Raw genomic sequence first — 22,702 nt, 5'->3', positions numbered from 1 at the left:
AAAAAAAAAGCTCACTGGCAACCGAGTTGGGTCGCGTTAATTGACTCGACTGCGACTGTTTAGCATTCAGCGTTATTATTATACACATTATACGGCATTATGCGATCGCAGCGGCTCTCGTCGCTTCCCAATGTTTACTCAATTCGTTATCAGCATGGCATGGCTCTGGCTGCGGCTGCGACTATGGCTGCTGCTACGGCTGCTATAAGGCTTTCCAAGCCGTGCGACCGCAAAAAAAAAAATAATAAAAAATACATCGAATTGCCCAAAAGTTCCATTGATAATGCCAAGCTCTAAATGAGGTATATGTGTGCTATTCTTGATACGTGTGTTTGCCAGATTCATTATCATCAGTTATCAGTGGGGACTATCGTGCGACTGAGTCAGAAACAAAGCTCTACCGATAAGCGATCCCCATTGTAACTTAAGTGATTGGCAATTTGTGGGGCTGCAGACGCGTTGACGTCAGATATTCGATATATATGTATGTACGAGTAGTATGTATTTCATATATGGCTGTCAGATTGTCAACTTGTTGGGCAATTAAGTGGCATTCGTTGGCGATTAGCTGTTCGGGGATCCGAAATCCTAATTACATAATCACGTGTAGTAAATATGTGTGTACATACATACTATATGTATGTACACAACTTATTAATAAAACAAGTGAGTAGGTCAATTACAAGGCGCCAACTGCGCCACAATTGAAATATGTGTAGCGATTATAAGGAATGTGTTGCTGTTCCTGTTGTTGTTGCTTATAAAAATAAAAGTGGAACAACAAGAATAAGAATTTTGACTAAATAAGCCGAGTAAAGTTCAAAATATTATTGAAAAATAAATTCAAGATTCATATTCTGTTATTGATAATAGGATGGTGAAATTTTCCTAACAATTAACAATCATAAACCCTTCTAACTACTCAAAAGTATAAACTATTGAAGTTCAACTGTACATAATCACATACTAAACTAAATTATACAGTAAAATCTAGCAAAACTAAAGTCATCAAGAGTCACAACAATATAATAAAGTCAAGCGTGAATAAAGAAGATAAGCTAATCAGAAGGAGGAGCCTATAAAAACCCCAGCAATTAAAACCAGAACACTCATATGGTATGCCAGATATCAAAAGTACAAACAAAACGCAAAGTGCACTGTGACGTTTAGAGATCTGTACTTTACACCATATTATTGTTGTTAAGCCACGTAAATCCATTTTCCATGGTAAGGTACAACAAGTTAAGTAAATATTAATATGACATTTTCGTTATCACGAATTTTTGTTTAACGATTGGGGGGTTCTAATTACGCCTGTTTTCGCGCCCAGCATTTTGAGGCGTGAAAACGGCAAGTAAACGTGAAACACATGGGTAACGTATTTTTAATACACAAAACTGGAACTTTGCATTCGCATTTGCATTGGCATTTTCATTTGCATGCACATTTTTATTGAACCAAGCGAAATGCAATTGCCCCTGTGCAAAGTGCAATAAATAAGGCGCTATAGCAAATAATCAGACAGGGCTGGGTACACTACAAACAAAGTCATATTAATTAAACAAGAGGAAATTATATTGGAAAGGTAAACATTAGGTTGATGCTCAAAAGTTTGTGTGATTTATAGAGAAATATTAATTTATGTTCTCTAATCTAAAACCAACATACAAGAAATCTTAAAAAATATATATTTTAGATATCGATCATTGAGGTTATCAATATCAAAAGTTAATGTAGAAAAAATCATTTTTGGTTAAAGATTACATTTATTTACTCAGCTTTACGTACTTTATGGTTTTAGTACAAAGATTTATTATTCTTGTGTAGAAAAGCCCGTTTGTCGGTTGATAAGTTGTTGCAAAAAAAAAATTGAGCACACGCTATCGCCTACGTCACAAGCGTATTTCGCGATTGACGGAATGACTGACTGAATTCAAAATTATAAAATGAAAATAAAAGAAATATAAAAATAAAAAAAACACCTACACCAGCACAGATAAATAATGAAAAAATCAACGAGGTGCGGCAACGGCGCCACAAAGTCCACACATCTGTCTGACGGTCAGTCTGTCACTCTGTCATTCGGTCATTCCCTCATTCTCGCTGCATGACAACGACGTCATCGCAGTGCAAAAAGCACTAAGCACTAAGCACTCTCGCCCACTTGGCAATTGTTTATAATTTATTAGCAAGCAGCGTTTTACAGCGGTGGCAAAAATATATATGTACATATACATACGTATATACATACATATATAATACGTCAAATTCGCGGAAAAGATTCCAAAATTCCAGTGAATAACGAAAGGCCCGATAAAAGCGACGAAAAGCGAAAAAACGACAAACGGTAAAGAGAAACATACCCAAGCTTAATTGTGACCACACGCATTTTTCTGTCTATCCCGTTGATTTACATAGTTGTTGTTATTGTTGCTGCTACTGTTGTTGTTGCTTATTGGCGAAACGCAACAATTGAAATGCACAGCGAGAAAAATGATCTGGCGGCGCGAAAAGCAAGAAATCGAAAAGGCGACAATCGACGACGACAACCGACCGACGCGCATGAAACATTTAAGGCAACTAGACGAAGCGACCAGCGAAATTCATTCAGAGTGTGCTTTAGCGTGTGTTTGTGTGTGTTGTGTTGTGTGTGCGAAAAGAAAACGAAGAAGCGACCGAACAGGGCAAAAACAACAAGTAAGAAGTCTAAAGTCGAGATATTCGACTACGACGTACCCGTTAACAACATTGTAGGAGCTATAAAACCTAAAAAATTTCTTGACAATAAATAAATTCCTCATAGAATTAGGTAATCATGTGATCTTTTACATTAAAGAATTGAATTTGTGAAATATTAATAAGTTTTCTTCTTATTATTAATTTGATTTGCAGGACGAGTGTCTACTTCACATGTTTACCTTTCAATTTGGTTGTAAAACTATTTATAATCCTTATTCTAATTATACTCTATTTGATTTATTTTCAATAAACATGTACATATACCCCTCTTTTGGGTTACTGGGTGTTAAAAAGGCGCGACGTCAGCGCAGGGGCAGCAGAAAAAAGTACAATAATCAAATAATTGCGGCAGCTTTGCCGTCGCCCCCCGCACACAAACACACACACGCATGAGCTCTCAATCTGCTCGCACACAAATGTAATTGTCAATCAAAAGTAAGCACAGGGTCGCTGCTTCTTCTTATTTAGCTTTTGATTTTGCGGCAGCACTGAGAAATGATCAAATCAAGCAAAAATTAAGAAAAGAAAAATACATATAAAAAAAACAAAAAACAACAACAGGTGACGCGAAGTACGAAGCGAAATGAAACGAAACGAATCGAAATGAAAGACTGTCGCCAGCCAGTCAGACGTTGTTTTTGTTGTTTCCCCTATTGTTGATTACGTACGCCACACACTCACACACACTACTCACATGAACGGTCCGTAAAACACGCGCACGCATACAAACGAACGATCCATCGACGACCACATTCCCCCGCACAAATATGCGAAATTTTGCTGACTAAGGAAGGTCTGGGGAGCACCAGGCAACAACAAAAAAAAAAAAAAAAAAAGGCAAAAAGCACAGCGCGATAACAACAAAAGCATTTAAAAGCGTAGAAGCACAAAACGAAGCAACGGAAAAAGTGATAATAAAATAATAATTGCTACAGCGCACACCGATCGTCAGAGAGAGAGAAAGAGAGCAGGCCAGAGTTGCCATATTAGCTGAGAGAGACCCCATCAGCTGCCCCATCTCCATCCCCCTCCCACACATCCGATTTGTCATTTGTGTTCGAATTTGGCTATTTTAAAGATAAATATTTATATTTAATTATTATATGATTCTGTATGTTGGCTCTTTAATTGATTTGGCATTATTCATATATTCCTTTTATGATTGCTTAAATTTAGCTTTGCAAGTGGATATAGGATGATAACTATTCCTTTACGTTTATAAAAATAATAGACAAATAATCATTCTAATTATCAATACGTTTAATCCCTTTTACCTTTCAATCAAAAGAACATATTTGAAGAAAGAATGTTCTTTTGTTGATTAGAGTAGAATATAAAATGATAAAAAATGTATGATAATAGCTATTTAAAGCTAAGGCTGCCAGCACTGTTTGCCATGTGGCGACGAAGCCCCACAGCCTGTGTTCCCCCTCCTCGCCATTGCTCTTTCTCACTCACTCGTGAACATGACTAAGCCAAACAACTTGACAACACTGTCGGGGGAATTGCTGTTGTTGCTTTTGAGTCAATTCATAAGAAACGAGGAAACCCGCAGCCATATCGTTGTTGCTGCCGTATTTATATATATGTATGTATAAATGTTTTTGTATATAAATGTATTGGTGCGTTGGCATGAGCATGAATCAAGTTAAAAATTTTAATAATTTTGCCCGATGTTGTGGCTAAAAACGAGTTTGGCTTGTTGGGCTTGTGTATGGGTGTGTGTATTTGTATATTTGAGTGCGGCTACTTGTTTTCTTCATCATTCTGCCTCTTCTTCTTCTTTATGCTCCAGCTTGGACACTGCGATAATATTTTACACTAATACAAAGACGAACAGAAGAGCTTGATAAGCGCTTTATGTGCCATCTCTCTCGCTTTTAACGTATAATGGGTGGAAAGGGGAGCAGGGTTGGCTGTGACGTACCCGTGTCTCATTGTTATTGCTGTTGCCTACTCAGCCGTGGTGAAGTGTTATAGGAAATCAAATTAAGGCGATTAAAGAGCGAGTGCCTGCGCTCTCGAAAAGAAAGAGAGAAAGAGGATCGGTCTGTATGGCAGATAAGAGATGAATACTTGAATACCCTACAAGTAATTGATAGCCTACTCTACTGGCTATGGTTTTGTATGACTATGACTGTCTATCTTTAAGTGATGTATGATAAAAATTTCGAATATAATATTATATAAGTTAATATTAGGTAATGGAAAAAGATTATAATTATTACTATATAACATAGATGTTAATATAACCCCTTGAATAGTATTATGACCCCTAGGAACCTCTCTAGAAAGCATAGTGGTCAAGAATTGATAATACTAGGACAAAGACATCACACTTCTGTTCAGAACTTTGCCATTTTGCTGATAAGTTAGCAAGCAATTCTAGTCAAGTCAGTAAACAATATCTTTTATTTATTTACTTAGAAGGGGTTTCCAGTGCAGAGTATTGATATAAACAAATACAGTGCCAAACTGTTGATATATATTACGGGGAATTGCGAAAACAATTCCCCAAAAGTGGTCTGACGTTGGCATTTCTAACTAATCTAAAAGTACTTTTTCGTGAAATGGATTTCGTTTATTTAGGGGCTTATCAATCTGGTAGATGTTTGGATTCTTTTGTCAAAAGTGAAAGGTCAAGGTACGGTTTCTGTTTAATAGATAAGATATATATTTTAGGAAATATTTATTAGGTTTGGAATATCAAAGTATATAAGTCTCTTTGCAGGAGACCCAATTCTATCTTCCCCTTTCAAAATGAGTAAGCAATATTTTTGGCTAATTTGGCATCCAAGACTAAATTCTCGGCATATTATTATACGTTTTTCACATTAGCACGGAAATTCCCAAAATTTGTTTGACGTCAGCAGAAGAAATTTTGTAAAAATTTCTCGAGAGGAAAAATCATGTTCGGAATGATTTCCGATTGCCAAGGTCTTCTGGCTTTACATACATACATATATAGTACATATATAAGGAAAATCTGTATAAACAAAATTGACTTCTGGCACAGCGGTACAAAACCAAATCGAATACATTTTAAGACTTTTTCAAACCATCCGATATAGATTTATGGATTTCGTACTTAAAAATTTATGGCAATAATCAGGCGTTTAAATGGGGCAAAACCAAATTGTCGATTAAATAAATTTAAGTGTAAATTTAAGGTGTTGAAATCGAAATACCAAACACTTATTTGCCAGTTAAAAATCCATCGTTTCTATAGAAAGATAAGGAAATTATTAATAATTACTAATCCTTCTGAAAAACCAAACATATATTCGCGAATATTATTTATGATTATTGCCTTTGAACGCTATAAACATAAATATAAAATGAGTTCAAAGTAAAAATCAAATAAAAGCCACCTCCTCATTCCGTATTTTGGGTAAATCAGCAAAAGTTCAAATTAAATTCTTATAAATAAAGTAGGAATTCGTGGCCAAAAAGTGTTAAATAATTGCCAGGCGAACCAATTTTTTTATTTGTTTACACACAAAGCGAAACAAATGAAGAGCGGAGAGGAAAGTAGACGAAAAAAATCATTCGATAATTTTTGTTTATTTTTATTTTCGACGGTCTTTGAGTTTTTTTCGCTTTTGGCTGGCTGATAGAATTTGATTTTCTTGATTTTCCAATTTTGTTTTGGTGCCGCCGCCTCGCTAGAAATGTATTTTTAAATGCTCCAACTACGTAAGACGACATTCAAGTATTTTATTTTAGACAGTAGACGGTATAGAGCCAAATAGTCAGCTAGATGTCTATATATATATATATATAAATATATGTATATGTACGAGGTGTGTTCAAAAAGTAAGGTGACTCTTCAAATTTCGCGAATTTCAAATTTTTCGATTATCGATTTTTTTGTTTTGTTATATTGGTACACTCTTCCCTAACATCTGTACCAAGTTTCAATGGAACATCCTCTTTTGTTTGGTTGTGAGAGGCGTAAAGTTACAAGTTGTTTTGCGAGCTCGGCGATTTTTTGCTATCGAAAAATATGGATCAAAGGATTTGGATTTTTTGGCCAAAAACAACACCACAATAATGCCTCAGCCACCATATTCACCGGATTTGGCCCCATGTGACTTTTTCTTGTTCCCAAAACTGAAGATAATCGAAAAATTTGAAAAATTTGAAATTTGAAAAGTCACCTTACTTTTTGAACACACCTCGTATAACTTCTAAAAGGTTTCGATAATCGAAAAATTTGAAATTCGCGAAATTTGAAGAGTCACCTTACTTTTTGAACACACCTCGTATATATGCATCTGAGTCTATATACATATCTGCATAAATATTTTTAGTTGTGCCTCTATTGGCCTTTTGCGTTAGCACATTTTTGTTAAAAATTATTTATTTGTATTTGCTTTATGACAGACAAATGGAAATCTCGAATCAATTTCGATTATGCAACATTGCGCAGCAGTCCATAACGATCACAATTCATAATTTCGCCACCGATCGAATTAGAAATGTTGAGATATTCTTAAATATTTTGAATTTTTATGGCGCCCATAGAAGCAAAAGTTAATGAGAGATTTTCCCTCTAATATCACGTCGTATCTTTGGGTGGGGGGTTTAATTAAATTAAACTGTTTATAAATACTTCTTTGCTTGGCTGGCTACGAAAGGCCGCCAAAACAAACGATTTGAGAAAAGAATCTCCAAATCGTGCATTCGAGCGCAAACAAAAATGTTTCCGAGCGCCACAAAAGCCATCAAAATAAATTTTCACAAATTGTGTGCGTTGTTCTTTTTCTTAAATTTTTGTTTCTTTTTTTTTTTTTTGCTTGTCTTGGCGTTTTGGCATTTGAAGGACGGAAATACGTTGGCGGCGGCGGCGTTGTGAATTTTTGCATATTAGCAAAAAGTGAGCAAAAGAAATAGCCATAAATACAAAGTTTTTTTCTTTTGATAAATTCAAAGCGCTTACGTAGGCAGAGGTATTGGATTGATTCGATTCGAAATGAACCGATGAAATGTATGCATAGGCATGCGCAATGGGCGTGAAAAAATATGGTAACTGATTTCCAGACAAAAAGTATTTCGTATCTGTTAAATGTATCTGTAAGTGCGGAGTATCTGTTGCTCTGTGGCTGTGTTGTCAAGGTCATGACTGCTCTTTAGGGGTTGCCCAGCCGATAAACATGTGTCGTCATTCCCCAGGCACCAGGGCATTCCTCAAAACTCACACAGTGAGCCGCTCACACATACAGCTACAACACACAGCATTAAAGGCGGAACGTATTATAACTGTTGCATGTTTAATTGTTCGCAAAACACTTGAGAGCAGACCTAAGACCCTGAGAAATGTACAGTGAAACTTCGGCAAAGGGAAAGATCTTTTAGTTTGATACATTAAGATATGTTTGTTAAAAACTTTAGATTTGGTTTAAAATTATTTTAGAACCATTTATTTATAGAGAGCAACTCAATGAATTTGCAAGGAAAATTCGATTTTAAAGAAAATATGTTAACTTCTGTTTAATTTTTCACTTAAAGGTTCCACTGTAGCAAGAGGGATGGCGATATTCCATCTCAACGCCCCGTGGTGCAGTCTTAAGTGGATTTCCACCTTAAGTTGCATTTGTATTGATGTTGTTGCCCGTGCACGTTGCACATATTATAGCTGTTGTTGCCGCTGCTGGCGTGTCAATGACGTTGCAAGCCTTTTGTTTGTCTTTCTACCTAGCCAGGTATCCTGGCGCCGGCTTAATTTACGAAAAGGTAAAGGTAAAATGTGCAGGTAAAATGCCTCAAAGTAGTTCAAGTCCAATCAGCATGCTCTCTCGCTCTCGCTTTAAATACACACACATATACTGTATACCTCTACTTATACTAATGCACAGATTATCCACTCACCCGCACACGTTGTAGTTGTTGTAAAAACTAACACTAATCTGATAGATATTGCGGCCCGGCCGCGGGGTTGCCCAGATTTTAGTGTTTTTTTTTGTGTGTTGCTTCTTTCTATTGTATTCTTTAGAGGGGGATCTGTCTATCTCTCTTTCGACTTTTGTTTATTTTGAATTTTCACAGTTTTTCTTGGAATTCCTTGCTAACACTCTCTTACTCACTCGAACACGCACTGGCACTTTTTTTTTATTTATTTCTTTTTCGGAGAGAGACTTTGAATTTTGCACTTTGTTTCATATACTATTTTCGCTTTTGCATCGCTGCTAATTAGCATATTATGACATTCATTTCGCATGTAACCTTTTCCTTTTCTCTTCTTCTTCTCCTTTGCCTCTCTTGTGCGCTCTTTTTCGCGCTATGATCTAATTTGATTAATACAAAACTTGTTGTGGCGACTGCACTCGCACTTCTCGCCCACACACACTATTTTATTTTATATGTACAGACGTATGCAAAGCACTGACACTCGCGCGTATGTTCCGTTCTTTTGTGGTTTCTTTTTTGCCTTTTGTTTATGTTGCGTTGTTTATTCCGACTTGTTCGAATTCATCGTCGAAATATCATAGCCACGCCATTCCATTCCGCGCCGTACGGACCGAGCGAACAACCAAACCGAAAGACGAAAGATCGAAGAATGGCGGGCCGGGCCTCGAGTGTTTTTTTCGACGCCGGCAGCGACGCGGGCAGCGCAACAGGCAGCGACGCTTAGCCCTTGGGCGCCCGAGAGAGCAGTACATGTGTGTGTACGTAATGCAGGTGCCAACACTCTCTTATGATCTTCATTTAATAGATCTGACTTGTAATTTTGATTAATAGTTTTATTGTTTCCAACTTCCGGATGTTTTAAAAAAGTTGAGTTTAAAAATAAGTGGATTTATAAAGCAGTTAACAAATTTTCTAAATGATTTTAGATCAAAATTGTACATTTTCGTACAACTACTTAGATCGGTAATATAAGTTATTATTGATGTACAAAGCTATTAAGATTGTTTTCAATAACAATATAAAACAGCTTCAATTTATTAAAATCTCTTGACAATAACAGCAAATGTGATATGATATGTAAAATATACATAGCATTATTAAAGGTAAATTTAATAAGATAAAAAGTACATGCATCTCACAAGGGTTAATAGAACCGATCAACTGTTTCTCTCTGTCAAACATCATCGTGTGGGCAAATAGTTGTGCTTATTTTTGCACTGCACCCAAAAAATTAAATTTATTCTAGCAATTAGATATTCATGTTTGCTGGTTAGCATATTGTTTTTCATTTACATTATTGGGTTGCATCATTCAACGGTTGGTTGGTTGAGTTAGCCCCATAAATGCCTGAACCGCCCCTGGGCGAATGATTAACAATAACCGGCAAGAACAAGAACAACAAGAAGAGAAACAGAACACAACAAGAACAACAAGTGAACTGGCGTCGCCAAGTCGTCGGCGTCACTTTATGCGAGTGTGTGTGAGTGAGCGCGACTGTTGCGTCTCTGAATGTTCTTATGGCCCTGCCATCTCTTTCGGTCTAACGTGATTTTCGTGCTCCAGCAGACATATGGCGCTGTTGCGCTCTCTTTCCACGAAATGAGCAAAATCACTTTCCTCATCCTTCTCTCAACTGCTCTTTAGACGATTCCTCTTTTAATACCCTATACTAGGAAAGTATTTTAAGTCCAGGTCCATTATATAAAGGTTTCAAACCAAGAGAAAATGTTTAAATTTGTTGAACGGAAAGTGCTTTTATCTGTATAAGTTTTTAATTTGGATGAGTAAGATTTATAAGTGAAATTTACATTTATAACATCTGTTGATAAGGTCATTGGTAGAAGGTATCTGTAAGTCGACTGCCCCGTTTATAGCATTCTATTTGGTTTTTGTTGAATTACGCTGCGTATTTTTCTGCCGCGAGGGAAGCCCTCCCGCAAAATGTTCTATTGTTATTGTTGTACTTGTTTTTGTTAAATACAAAAAAAAAAAAAAACGAAATAAGGAGAAGAACGCGTAAAGTGAGCGCCGCCGCGTTCTTGGCTTATTAGATCAATTGCTTTTGCACTTTTTGCTGTTTTACTGTTGCGCTGCCGCTTTGTTGTGTTTATTTATACATTTTTATTCTATTTCCCCCCACTGTGCGCCATTTTCAGTGTACAGTTTTTTTATTTGCTAATTTCTAGTTAAAGTTTGTTTTTGGGTTGAGCAATCGCAAAACTTGCGGGACGCAATTGATTTTAGCTTACAAGGTGTCGCACTCAATTAACGGTATTTATTTTTGGAGTAGTTTTCCCAGCTGTTAATAAATATTAAGTAATTAAATGAGCCAAATAAATCAATATAAATTTTGATTTTATTGAAATCTTTCCCATCGAACTGTTCATGAAATCAGTTCGATTTGGATATTAATAGGTGACAGCCGTAAAAAGCGTTCCATAAATCACTTTCCCCGTTTTCACACCCATTAAAAATCGATCTCCGATAAGGCCAGCGAATTACCCATAGAGCTTGACAACAACAATGGTATCACAAAATACGAAAAATCCCCCGAAGTCTGAAACTTTCTGTGCCAAATTGAACGGAAGCGATTCGATAAGAACTATCAAACACACACACACACACGCGTATGCACTCTCAATATGGAAAATATGTACATCCATCTACATATTTATGCCATAGGAATAGTTTTCTATGTGTGCTCAGATGTACATTTATTTGGACAGTTGACGTACGATAACGTTCAACACTTGGGTCGCCGATGATATCATGAAGAAAGGTAAACAATCTAATCAATAAACACAATCAAGCGGGGACGAGTGGTACGCACTCATCTATTAGAGCAACACGTATGTACATATATACAGATATGTCTACATAGGCGGATATAAGTGTACACAGAGAGAAATTGTTACTAAAACTGCCATATCTATTACCTTTCAAATGTGAGAACAGAAACTGACTTTGAAATATTTTTAAATGACAATAAATTTTATTAAATTTAAAGATATTTGATAGCAGGAAGTTTTTTGATAAGTTTGATAAGATAATGATGGTTCTGATAATAAAAAATGATAATAAAAAACTGATTTTGGTTTCTATGGGAGGTCTTTATCTATGAGTATAAAATTTGAAACCATCATAAACCCTACAAATACCAGTCATTTCTCCAAGTGCATTGCCTACGAATATCCGTATCTGTGTAATACCAGTTGTTGGTACTCGTGGTCGAGCTCATACGATTAATCGAACAGGCGACGCTGCCACATGCACGCGACGATTGATTACAGCAATAAAACGTCTATCGCATCGATTGATTTAAAAATATAAACCCACACATACACATTGATACAAACACATGGTTAGCCATCCCAAATGATCGGCAATTGGGCTGCACGGCAACAATTAACCGGGCATCTGTATCTGAGTATCTGTGTGGCAAGTTTCTACGTATATGTATGTGTGAGTGGCGGGTATCTGCGAGTCTGGCAAACATAAATAGGCCCAAGTGGCCGGCCCCAAAAGTGCAGCAAAGGCAACAGTACCAATAATAACAACAACAACAACAACAACTACTACTATGAAGCGTACGTCGCCCCCGATGGGTTCTTACTCATTCACGCATTGGGTAATCGATACACTCGCAGACACACATGGAGAAACGCTGCTCAGCCGCCAAATGAAACCATTAAGCGCTACATAAAACATTCGTCGTCGAGGGAAGTCGGGGGTTATATGGGGTATCAACAATGGTAAGGGGGCAGGGGTTAGACATACGACGGGGTAGGGGCGACGCTGGAAACATTGCAACCAGAAGCTACGATCGCCAGTGCCGCCAAAGTGGCGACAATGTGACACAGAGAGAAATGTTTTTTTGGAAATAAATAAATTGATTTTTTTATTTATGTCTTTAAAATATTTTGGATATTGATTAAGAACTACGTTAATATGTTAAAAATTGTTAAAAATTCGTAGAATATTGCAAAAGTTGAATAATAAAGTGACTAAAGAGGTTAAAGATTTTCATCATTTTTCTTTCTCAGTGCACCTTTGGCTCCAAACTCCGGGGCAGACAGACAACGCAAACAATCAGAGAGCCGAGGCAGCAACAACACAACACAACACGGCGACGTGATCATGTCTGGGCCGTTCAGCCGTTCAACCGTTCAGCAAATGTTGGCGACGTCGCTGTCGCCGTTGCCATCGCCGTCGCCGTTCGGCGGCTCCAACTTTGTTATTATTACCGCTCGTGCACATGCCCCCAACTGCCCACGATTCGATGCGATGTTGCTGCTGTCCGCAAGAGCAAACAGGTTTGACCATTCACTTGAACTGCTTTTGGGAGTCGCCTTCGCTGGAGTAGGGGATGAGCTTGATGATAAAGAGAGGGAATAGAGGAGGAGATGGGGCTGCCGTCTTCGTCATCGACATTAAACGTAATCAATAGAGCGAACTTCTTTAATTGAGCATCGTCAACGTGCGAGAGACAAAAGCGAAGCGACAATCAAAACTAATTGAATGCACAGTGCAAAAAAAAAAGAACAACAAATGATGAAAGGAGGAGGATTGATTGGCTTTTGTGGAATTATTAGATCACTGGGGAAAAATATTGTAAGTTAAAAGATATTAAATATAAAATTTTTGAGGAAATTTGTTAAGATTTTGTAAGCTTTTGACTTTGAAATTGATTTTTATTAGTGATGAGATTCTTATTATTGAATAAAAATCATGAAAGGGATATTTGTAAAATATATAAGAATATCCATAATACAGCTTTAAATATTTGAAAAATTAACTATTTAAATTTACATTTTACACAACAAATAATGCTTGTTTTTTTGATATTTTAATCTAGTAGGGAATCCCTTTAATGTCAAGTTTATTTTTAACATTTTAAACTTTTTCTGAAGAGATTTTTAAATATGTATTTTAGTCACTTTAAAATTTAGAGACTTCTTAAATTGTATTTGTTTAATTATAAAAATATACAAACAAAGTGATTTAAAAAGCGATACAAAATGAATAAAATTATAAAAATATGTGTCTAAGTCAATTCAATTACCAAAAATCTATAAATACACAGGTAATTGCAGTTGCCACTTCAGTATATTTATGAAATCAATCACAAAAGTCCAATCTATTACTGTGCCGCATTAATAAGTATCTTAATCTAAACCGAATTTCCGTTTCACATATAATTACATGCCACCCAGCAACCAGGCTAATTACGCATTGCATAGTTATGGGCGTTATCGATTTTGGAAGCCGCTTAGAGACCAAATGGCCAGTTGAGCTGCAAAAGCCAACCTCTGTTCTAGAACGAGTCTAATGGGTTCGTCATGGGGAAACTCCAAAGCAGAGTTATGTTGACGGTTTGGGATTGGGAGTGCCTGACATTAAGAAGAATGCCGCAGTTGATCGATGGCTAAAGTCATTTATCAAGGTGTGTCTATTAATTCGTGTTAGCTTTAGCTAATTTTATGAAAATCAATTTGAAAGTGCGGTTAATTGTGTGTGAATTGCGTGAAAATCAATCATCAGTTGGTTCTCAACTTCTAATTTATAAAGATGTTTAGTTTTGGGTAATTAAAAGTTGATTTTTGAAAGATTTAAGCTTGAGTTTGCCTTTGTAATTTGGTCTACTAAAGTATAAATATTCCAGATTCCAGATATTATAGACATGACTTAATATAATCTATTAAGAAGTTTAATTTTTGGTAAAAAACTTAACATTCTTTGTTATTTGTATATTAAGACATCATTTAACAGCATCATTAATTTCAGTTTTAAAATTAAACAAAAACACAAACCATTCCAGAAAATACCATCATCAAGTAATCTATAAAAATTAAACAAAACACTTGTTTAAAGTGAAATAGAACACGGTTTCCACTGATTGCATGTATATAATATATTTTAGTATGAATTGATAACCTTTATAAATTTCTGTAAATTCAACAACACCATCGCCATCTGACCAGCTCGATCCGCACTATCAGTACGTGGCCTTTCCATTGAAAGGCTATCGCTGTCGATCCACAGTTTCTTAGTCAGACAGCCTGGTTGGCTATGATGATGATGGTGTTGCTGGTAGTGGTTGTGGAACTGGTGGATTCGTTTTGATTCAAAAGTGACTGACTGAATGCGTCAGCAATGAATAAATAAACGTAGACGCCCAGACCTTAGTCAACGGCCAACTACAAGTTTTTAACATTATATATAGACATATATATATCTAGTATAGTAAGGTATAGTACAAACACAGAAGTGACCGCTTAGAGCTTTGGGTGTTTGAGGCCGCTTAACTTGGCCATTATAGGATTGTCGATTGCTCATTTGTTGACACGCAACACTGGCTTTTGGCCGTTGGCAGTCAGAAAAAAAAAAAAAAAATAAAAACAGAAAACCTAGTATGAGTAACACATTGCTGGCTGAAAGGTGGAATAATCAGCTAAAACAGTCAGCCCAGTGCGGATTTCAGTTATTTTAGTTTGTTTGCCCAACCTCAACTATCCAATAACAACAATCTGAGAAGCCCCCAGGGGTACGGCAAACTATGAATCAAGTGGAATTTACATATACTAGTATATATGCGAAGTTCCCTCTGCTTTGTATTAACAGGTAACTGCAGTTACAGCTACATAAATGTGGCATTTCCTATGACTAAGTTTGAAGTGCAGGTTAAAATATGTGAAGTTCTTATTTAAATGGAAATATTCCTTATTAATATTTTCTATTAATCTGAACTTATATTTCTTCAATCTCTCTATTTTCCAGGATATTTTTTATTCGTTACTAAACATTTTCCCAGTTTTAAGCACACAAGTCGAGAGTCTATGCCTGTGGCTGACTGGCTGCTTCTCCGGCTGATTGGGAATCGCCAGTTTGGCGACTGGTCACAGATACAGATACACACTCTCAACAGCCAGAGATACAGATACAGATACAAAGATAGAGATAGAGATACTTTGGTACACATTCTTGCCGACGTACTTGTAGCGTCTATAAAATCGCTTTATATTAAGCACCGAGAGCAGTAAATAAAACGCAAAATGCGGCGATCGCAGACGAACGACGCCAACGAAAATATTCCTCGGAATGTACAGAATCTCCCGAGACTCTCTGATGGTGTCGCCCATACGCATATATCTATATATATATATATATGTATATATCTTTTTAAATCTGCATTCTGAATCTGAATCGGATTTTGTTGGCTGTAACTACTTGGGCTTTGTTGGCCTGTGTTTAGCCATTCTTTGGCCACATATCATGGCCGCATATTTGCATACGCCAGCAGCTGTTTATAGTCTCACATGTCAGCTAATTGAATTGGTTTAGCTCTGCTTTTCTACTTTTCTGCTGGCCCAGACATCACCGAGACAGCTTAATCACTTGCGTCAATGGATTTGCTGGCTGCTTACCTGGCCGTAACGAAATATATTTGTATATATATATATAAAGAGATATATATATAACCAGAACAGACGGAATGGCATCATTATGCCGAGCAGTAGATTTTCCCGGGTAAAACCCATAAAATCATCAATAGACCCTGTACAGGGAAGGGATATAATCAGGGCTTACACACTGGGCCACTTGACTTGACGCACTTAAGCCTGGCGCTAAGGCCAACAGACAGTAAAGGCCTAAATCCCCGTTGGTCAGGTCAGACTTTTCGGCTGGCAGCAATTAAAAATTGCTCAGAAGGAAATTCAAATTACACCCATCTACAGGGTCTTTGGGTAGCAGCAGGTAGTTCTGGAAAACTCAGGTTAGTTCTGGTGAAAATCCTTCTCGGCTTTTCTTTTTCCTTAACACATAAATGTATCTTTGATCTTGTAAATGGGATATGGTAGTTAAGATGCTGCTTAAGATACTTTTGGTTAGTTGATTTCTTTAGAAGTATTATGTTACTATTTATGTATCTGAACTTGATTTCCTACATTAATAGGTCAAAGTTCCTTTTCCTCATATTTAAGATACCAAAAAACCTTTCTTTTAATCTGGTTTAGCCAAGTTCTGAGCTACTTCAGTTACGTTATCGCAATGATATCATTATTATTCGGTATCTACGTCACGTTTAAGCTTATCGGAACGAAAGTGAAATGCGGCTGACTTCGGCAAAGTATCTATAATCGCATAATCTTCTCCGATACGCTTGCACACACACACACATTAAGATACTCAGATACTTTATTGCTGTTGATTTGTATATAAACGAGTGTATATATACTTATATAGGTGTGTGAACTCTGTTGTGAATCACGCCATTTGGCCTTATCAACCGAAGCTCTCATCGGCTCTATTTCATTATTTCATGCCTATGTACAGAGCCACGCACTTTATCAATATTGCTAAGCATTCGCTTATGTATCTGTGAGATTGCTTTGTGTGCTCGCTGTGCTCGATGTGCTCGGCGTGCTTGGTGTGCTTGGCACCCATAACAACAGTATTAAACGCCATTCGACATGAGTGGAAACCCATCTGCTTTCCCCACTCCGATTACCCATAGATAAACATTACTACTATTTCTCCTCTTCCTCTTTTTTTTGTTCTGGGAAACTTTGCTGATAGCCATATAGTCGCCTGAAGGTCATTGCTATATCTCCTGGAATATTTCACTATCGTTGATGTTATAGATTCGATTGAAAAGTAGAGTTTATAGCTGTTAACAGATTGCTAGCTGTTCTCTGAGTCATGGCAACAAAATTGCTTGAGTTATCAGAGGGAAAATGGAATACTAAATGGAGAACTAAAGCAGAGATAGGTTTATTTTAAGACTTGGTTAATCCCATGTCTCATTAAATTTAAATCACATTTAAGCATGAATAATACTTAAGAACTTGTATTGATTAAGAATGTATAATAAAACAAGAATAAAATGACTTAATCCCCTACTTGATGACCACTTTTCACTTTCTTATTATAAAAATGTCAACTCACCTTTAAGTTTTTCACGCGCCGTTTCCAAAGCACTCTTGCGTGAATTCACAGTAGATTCTAAAAATAAAAAATAAAACAAAAAATATTAGTATATATGCTCTACATATAGAATGTACATTGTACAATTTTCAAGTGCATTTTCAATGTTATATCTGAGACAAAGCTCGCCCACAAGAACAGCCGCTGGCATTTCACTTGTTGGTGACGTCAAAAACGAAGGCCAGGAAAATACCTAAGAGTACGGGAAAATCGAACCGAGGAAAGCACAACTAAGACACACACACATTTATACACTTCATAGTCAATAAAGTATTCAAATGGCGTGTGGGGGTGGGTGGTTGTATGGGTGGAAAAACCGAGAAGAAGCAGACCCAACTGTTGCCAATTTCCATCTGGGTAGGGGGGCGCGTGGAATATCCGAAATGGCGGCAGACGGAGGCCATCAAACCAAGCTGAAAAATTCATTTCCACCCAAAAAGAAAAAAAAAAAAAAAAATAGAAAATGTTTACAAGCCAATTTGGTTGCGCTCATTTGCTAATTTTAAAATAGAAGGAGGATTTTCTCATTTTCCGCGCGTACCGATATAATTTGAAATATTTGCCTAAATTTTCACCGCACAAAGTGAACGTGAAAAACGCATTGACGAGGTGGCTACAAAAATACCAAGCAATTTTCTTGCCAAAAATTGTGGCGAAATTCCCAATGAAGGCACTAAAAATACACCCAATGGGCGTATACAACAAACAAGCGTTTCCGATGAAAAATCGTTCAGATTCGTTTTTCTCAGCCAGCTGCTTTAGACTTTCGAATGACGCACTTTTCCGATTTGATAAGCAAGCGTAATGATGAGAACTGAAGTGGGGTGGGGAAATACTCAAAATGGGAAGTACATTAACAGGAAAGTGTATTTTTTTGATAAGAAAATGTTTAAAAATGTTTACAAATTATGCAAAAATATTCACAATACCTTTGTTAATATACAAATATTTAACTTGTAAGTTAATATTGTACAAAGTTACATTAATTTTAACCTTTTATCTATGACCATAATTTTCATTAAATCTCATAGTTTCTATATCAGGAAGTGCCCCATTTAGCCATCTAAAAACATTTACTAAACGATTAGCTGCCTTTTGAATGGGGCATTATGGCTGCTTATCATTTTGTGGTAAATTTTATAGAAAATATATATAATATTGTAAACCACTCGAGTTAAGTCGCCTTAAGTGACTGCACTTTGAACGCATCAGCGATAAGTTATAGATTCTGATTCCCTTGTACAATCCCAGGCCCCTGTAAATATGCAAGGAAAAACGCCAAGAACTGTGTTCTTGAGAGTCATGATAGGAGAGGTAGATAGGAAAAAACCTGCATGCAAATTAAAGCAGGCACCAGGCTAACAGCAATGCAAAGGCAGTCAGTGTCCCAGCTGCGGCTAAGAAACCTGGCCAAGTGGAGAGGAGGAAAAAAAAAGATGTTGGCCCAGGTAGCCGCGAAAGCCGCCGAGAACGCGGCCCCGATTGCGCACGCATCTCCAATCGCATCGCCAAAGTCTCAGCGTTTTTACCACCTGCCGCACTTGTTTATGGCCACGACTTGTTGGCGACCAACTTTGGCTTTGGCTGCTGCCTGCTAGCTGCTGCAGCTTCTCCTTCTTTTTTTCGCCAAAGCGGAAACATGCGCATCAAAGCAGCAGCAGGAAAAGCACTGGGAGAAATTGGGGGTTAAGAACTAGGCATATCTATGTTTTATTTCAATTTTAGATAAGTATCTTCGAGTTAATAATTGAATTGTATTAATTAAACCTCTTTAAAAGCTGTTGAAAGGCAAGAAGCCTTAAGGATAATGGAGGAACCTTGATGTCCTTTTTATACTGCATACTTTTAGACACATTAAAAAGTGGTTTCAAGCACTTGAAGGTTTCTAATCCGAAGGTAGGGTAAAGGATAAACAATTTCTCTACAAAAACTATAGAGATCTTCAGTCCAAAATCATCACTGCTAACTACCTTCCTTTTCTCCCAGTGCATAACAGATTGAAATTGGCAATGTCGTCGTCATCGCCTTTTGAGCCCTCTTTTTTTCTTCTTTTAGCTCTTGGACCAGGTCTTCTTATTTTTGCCCGAGAAAACTGGTTACGACTTTTTGCTGCAACCAGTTTACCAGTTTATTGAGTTAATGTGCATGTGTATGTCTCTATATGTGTGTGTGATTGGGGGAAGCCTCTCATAGTCGTTGCTGCTGCTGCTGGCTTACTAATTGCTGGCTCGAATGTTTATAGAACAATTAACATTTGCGGCTCATTACGCATACGCTGGGGCGCATGAGCTCAGCCAGCTGAGAGGGAATGCGCTGCGATGTGATCATTGCCAGTGGGGCGTATGAGTAATGTCCCTTGAGAGCCAAGGAATACCAAAAACTGACAATGAAATGATTCAGCCATTTGTTGTTTAGTTTGTTTATATTCAGAGTGAAATGTGTTTCTCTCTAAACAAATTTGCTGGATTGATTCCAGATGAGAGTAAGGGGGGTTTTCCTGTAAACTTTTGGTCAAGTTTTCGTGAAACTAAATGGGGAAATTTGTGTTTGGAATTATGAATCAGTTGTCTGTGGTAAAAGTTTCAGTTTCTGTGGGATTTTTGGTTGTAAAATTCAAATATATATATTTTTTAATATACGTTTTTAAAATAAATCATTGTTTAATCAAAAAATATAGGGAAATATTTATCATTTTTCTAAGTACAACAACGAATTGGCGTAACTTTAATCTTCAGGATTAAGCTTAATTTATTTTCCCCCATAAAAGCCCATTTAAATATATATAATTTTATTTACATTTCCGGACAAGAGTATATCATTCTTATTTCTGTGAATTTCCTATTTGTGAATGGCTAATGAAAAGTTGACAGCTATCAGGCGAGAGAGGAAATACCTCAGAAGATGAGTGTTAGAGAGATAAAAGTTGAGATTGCTAGCTCAGGTCAAAAAAAAATTCAATTGAAAACGACGCAATATCGGTCCAATCTATATATATATATTTACTCACACCCCCAATTTGCAATTTTCGTTTTCAGTTTGATTCGCAACTTCGTGACGTATGAGCCTGTTGATTGCGTAATATCTACTACTGCTGGCTGTTGCATTTTAATTTGATTTATTTTCAGCCAAGTTTTTAGGCAATTTGTTTTATTTTCTTTTGATTTTTGCTTTGTTCTTTTGGCTGTAACAAAAACAAACAAAAGATATCTACAAATTAATGGCAAATAAAAGTGCATTTCGAGCATTTTTTTGTGCCTGCCAATTTTTTGCAGCTGCTGGCACATTTTATTAAAGACAAAAACAGGCAAAAAACAAAAAAGTATAGAAAAGAATATGGTTATGGATATGCAAGGCGTCTTTGGGGCAGCTGTTTAACTTGGCTTCGGTACTTCAGACGGGGGTTTTGAATGTGTATATATATATGTAATATATATCTAGAGTGCGACCCACATGGAAATATTTGAATAACTATGCCAAGAATTTGGCCCATGTGCGTGTGGGAATTGCACAACAAGGGTAGGGGGCTGGCATAACCATAGTTTCAGCCTGACAATTAAACGGCTCTGACTTCCCAGACGCGTTGAGCAACTGGAGCAAAGTGCTGGAATTCCTGTGACTCGACATTGCTATCTATTCACTTTGTTCATATCTGATAGAAGTCAAGTCTCAAGTACTCACTTCTATTTGCCATTTTCAATTGTTTTAGTTTGTTCCCTTTTAGAGAGAATTTAAGTGGCAGTTGCAGATTTAACTTGCCTTCAAAGTTCACTTTTAATATGAATTTTGGGTTAAATGTAATCCCAATAAAACCAAAAACTTCTACTTTGGCCTTACTTAACAAAGTTTTGTCTTTTCTTTACTAGCGAATTATAAATTCTGTTTGCTTGGCCTGCTGTCTGCCAGAATTTTACTTCTGCAACTTTATTAAGAGCTTTTTGGCAATTTTCTGGGAATCTTTTTGGTAATTTCAAGGGTCGAACTAGTTGAATATTTATAAGTTTTGAATGTGTAGTGAATAAGTACTTTTTCTTTAAATATTTGATATATATTTAAGGCAGTCCTGAACTCCAATGTATTTACATTTAAAAATCTTTAAAAATTCCATTGATATATATATAATTTTATCAGCCATTTCTTAGTTTGCCAACTTCCTGGAATCTTTATTTTCGCACACGAAATTCGGCATAAAATGTGGATTTCCCATGTCGAAATTATTAATTAGCATAAATACGTTAAACATTCTGCAAAGCGGCGATATCAAGCGAAATAATTTTGCTTGTTTAAAAAAAAGAGGGCGTGTGGGGTGGGCAAGGACATGTGACTATGCAAATGATTGTTTGTTTTTTAAAAAGGTGATAAGAGCCAAAAAAGGCGGAAATTCAAAGGGCGGTAAAAATCAACAGCTGTTAGAAAAAGAATAAATTGAATTTAAACTGCGATGTATGGAAAAGAAAATGACCTTTGCACGGTGAAAATGAAATGCCAATGCCCTTACAAAAGGCTTGCCTACTTTTTGGCGATTAAAAATTGTGAAATAAAATGAGAAATGTTGAAATGAAAGTATTCGTAGGGTTAATATAAAGATTTGTTTATGATATTTGAGAGTAGAAATTAGGAAGTTCGAATTACAAGTTTTTGGCTTTTAAATGAGATATTTCGTCTTTTTGGGTCTAACAGGGGATTAGTATTTTCTCTGACAGTTACGAAGATTTCAAAATTCGTTATATTTCCGATAATAGTTTTAGATTTATTAAACATCAATACGCCCCTTCATACCTCAAGTACCTTGTATAAAAATAACACACATCACTAATCCGCATGTGAACACACACACACACACATACATTAATACACAAATCATACATATATATATCAATCTAAATATATGCTCGTCTAGTTGAATGAGCGGAAAATGGAATGCCAAAACGCTGACACCGCAATTATCAAAAGTTATTCACTTTTTATGCTTAATTTCCTTTGAATTGCATACTCTCTCTCTCTCTCTCTCTGTGTGGGTTGCTCCCTATCTCTCTCACTCTCTCAACCTTTTAAGTGCTTTCAATTTTTG

At 36.6% G+C, this 22,702-nt stretch overlaps 2 protein-coding genes across 4 annotated transcripts in view; one reads left to right on the top strand and one right to left on the bottom strand.

Moving 5' to 3' along the window:
• The window catches only part of LOC108106488, a 47,927-nt gene that overhangs the window by 10,392 nt on the left and 14,833 nt on the right, over positions 1-22,702 (bottom strand). Inside the window, exon 2 of one of the 3 annotated variants that reach the window (XM_017213567.2) lies at positions 17,596-17,652. In XM_017213567.2, coding sequence (XP_017069056.1) covers positions 17,596-17,652 — 57 coding nt within the window. Of the gene's footprint in view, positions 1-2,363; positions 3,988-8,610; positions 12,138-17,595; positions 17,653-22,702 lie in introns of those variants that run through there. The other 2 variants (XM_017213568.2, XM_017213569.2) reach the window with 2 other exon arrangements.
• LOC108106490 lies at positions 12,196-13,560 on the top strand. Its single transcript, XM_017213571.2, has 2 exons — positions 12,196-12,401; positions 12,693-13,560. Exons 1-2 carry the CDS (start codon positions 12,385-12,387, stop codon positions 13,042-13,044), a joined length of 369 nt encoding a protein of 122 aa, XP_017069060.1. The 5' UTR covers positions 12,196-12,384; the 3' UTR covers positions 13,045-13,560.

This window comes from Drosophila eugracilis, unplaced genomic scaffold (genome assembly GCF_018153835.1).
Source record: "Drosophila eugracilis isolate 14026-0451.02 unplaced genomic scaffold, ASM1815383v1 contig_90, whole genome shotgun sequence".
NCBI lineage: Eukaryota > Metazoa > Arthropoda > Insecta > Diptera > Drosophilidae > Drosophila > Drosophila eugracilis.
The sequence above is the reverse complement of the archived record's forward strand: the minus strand, read 5'-3'. Positions and strand labels throughout refer to the sequence as shown.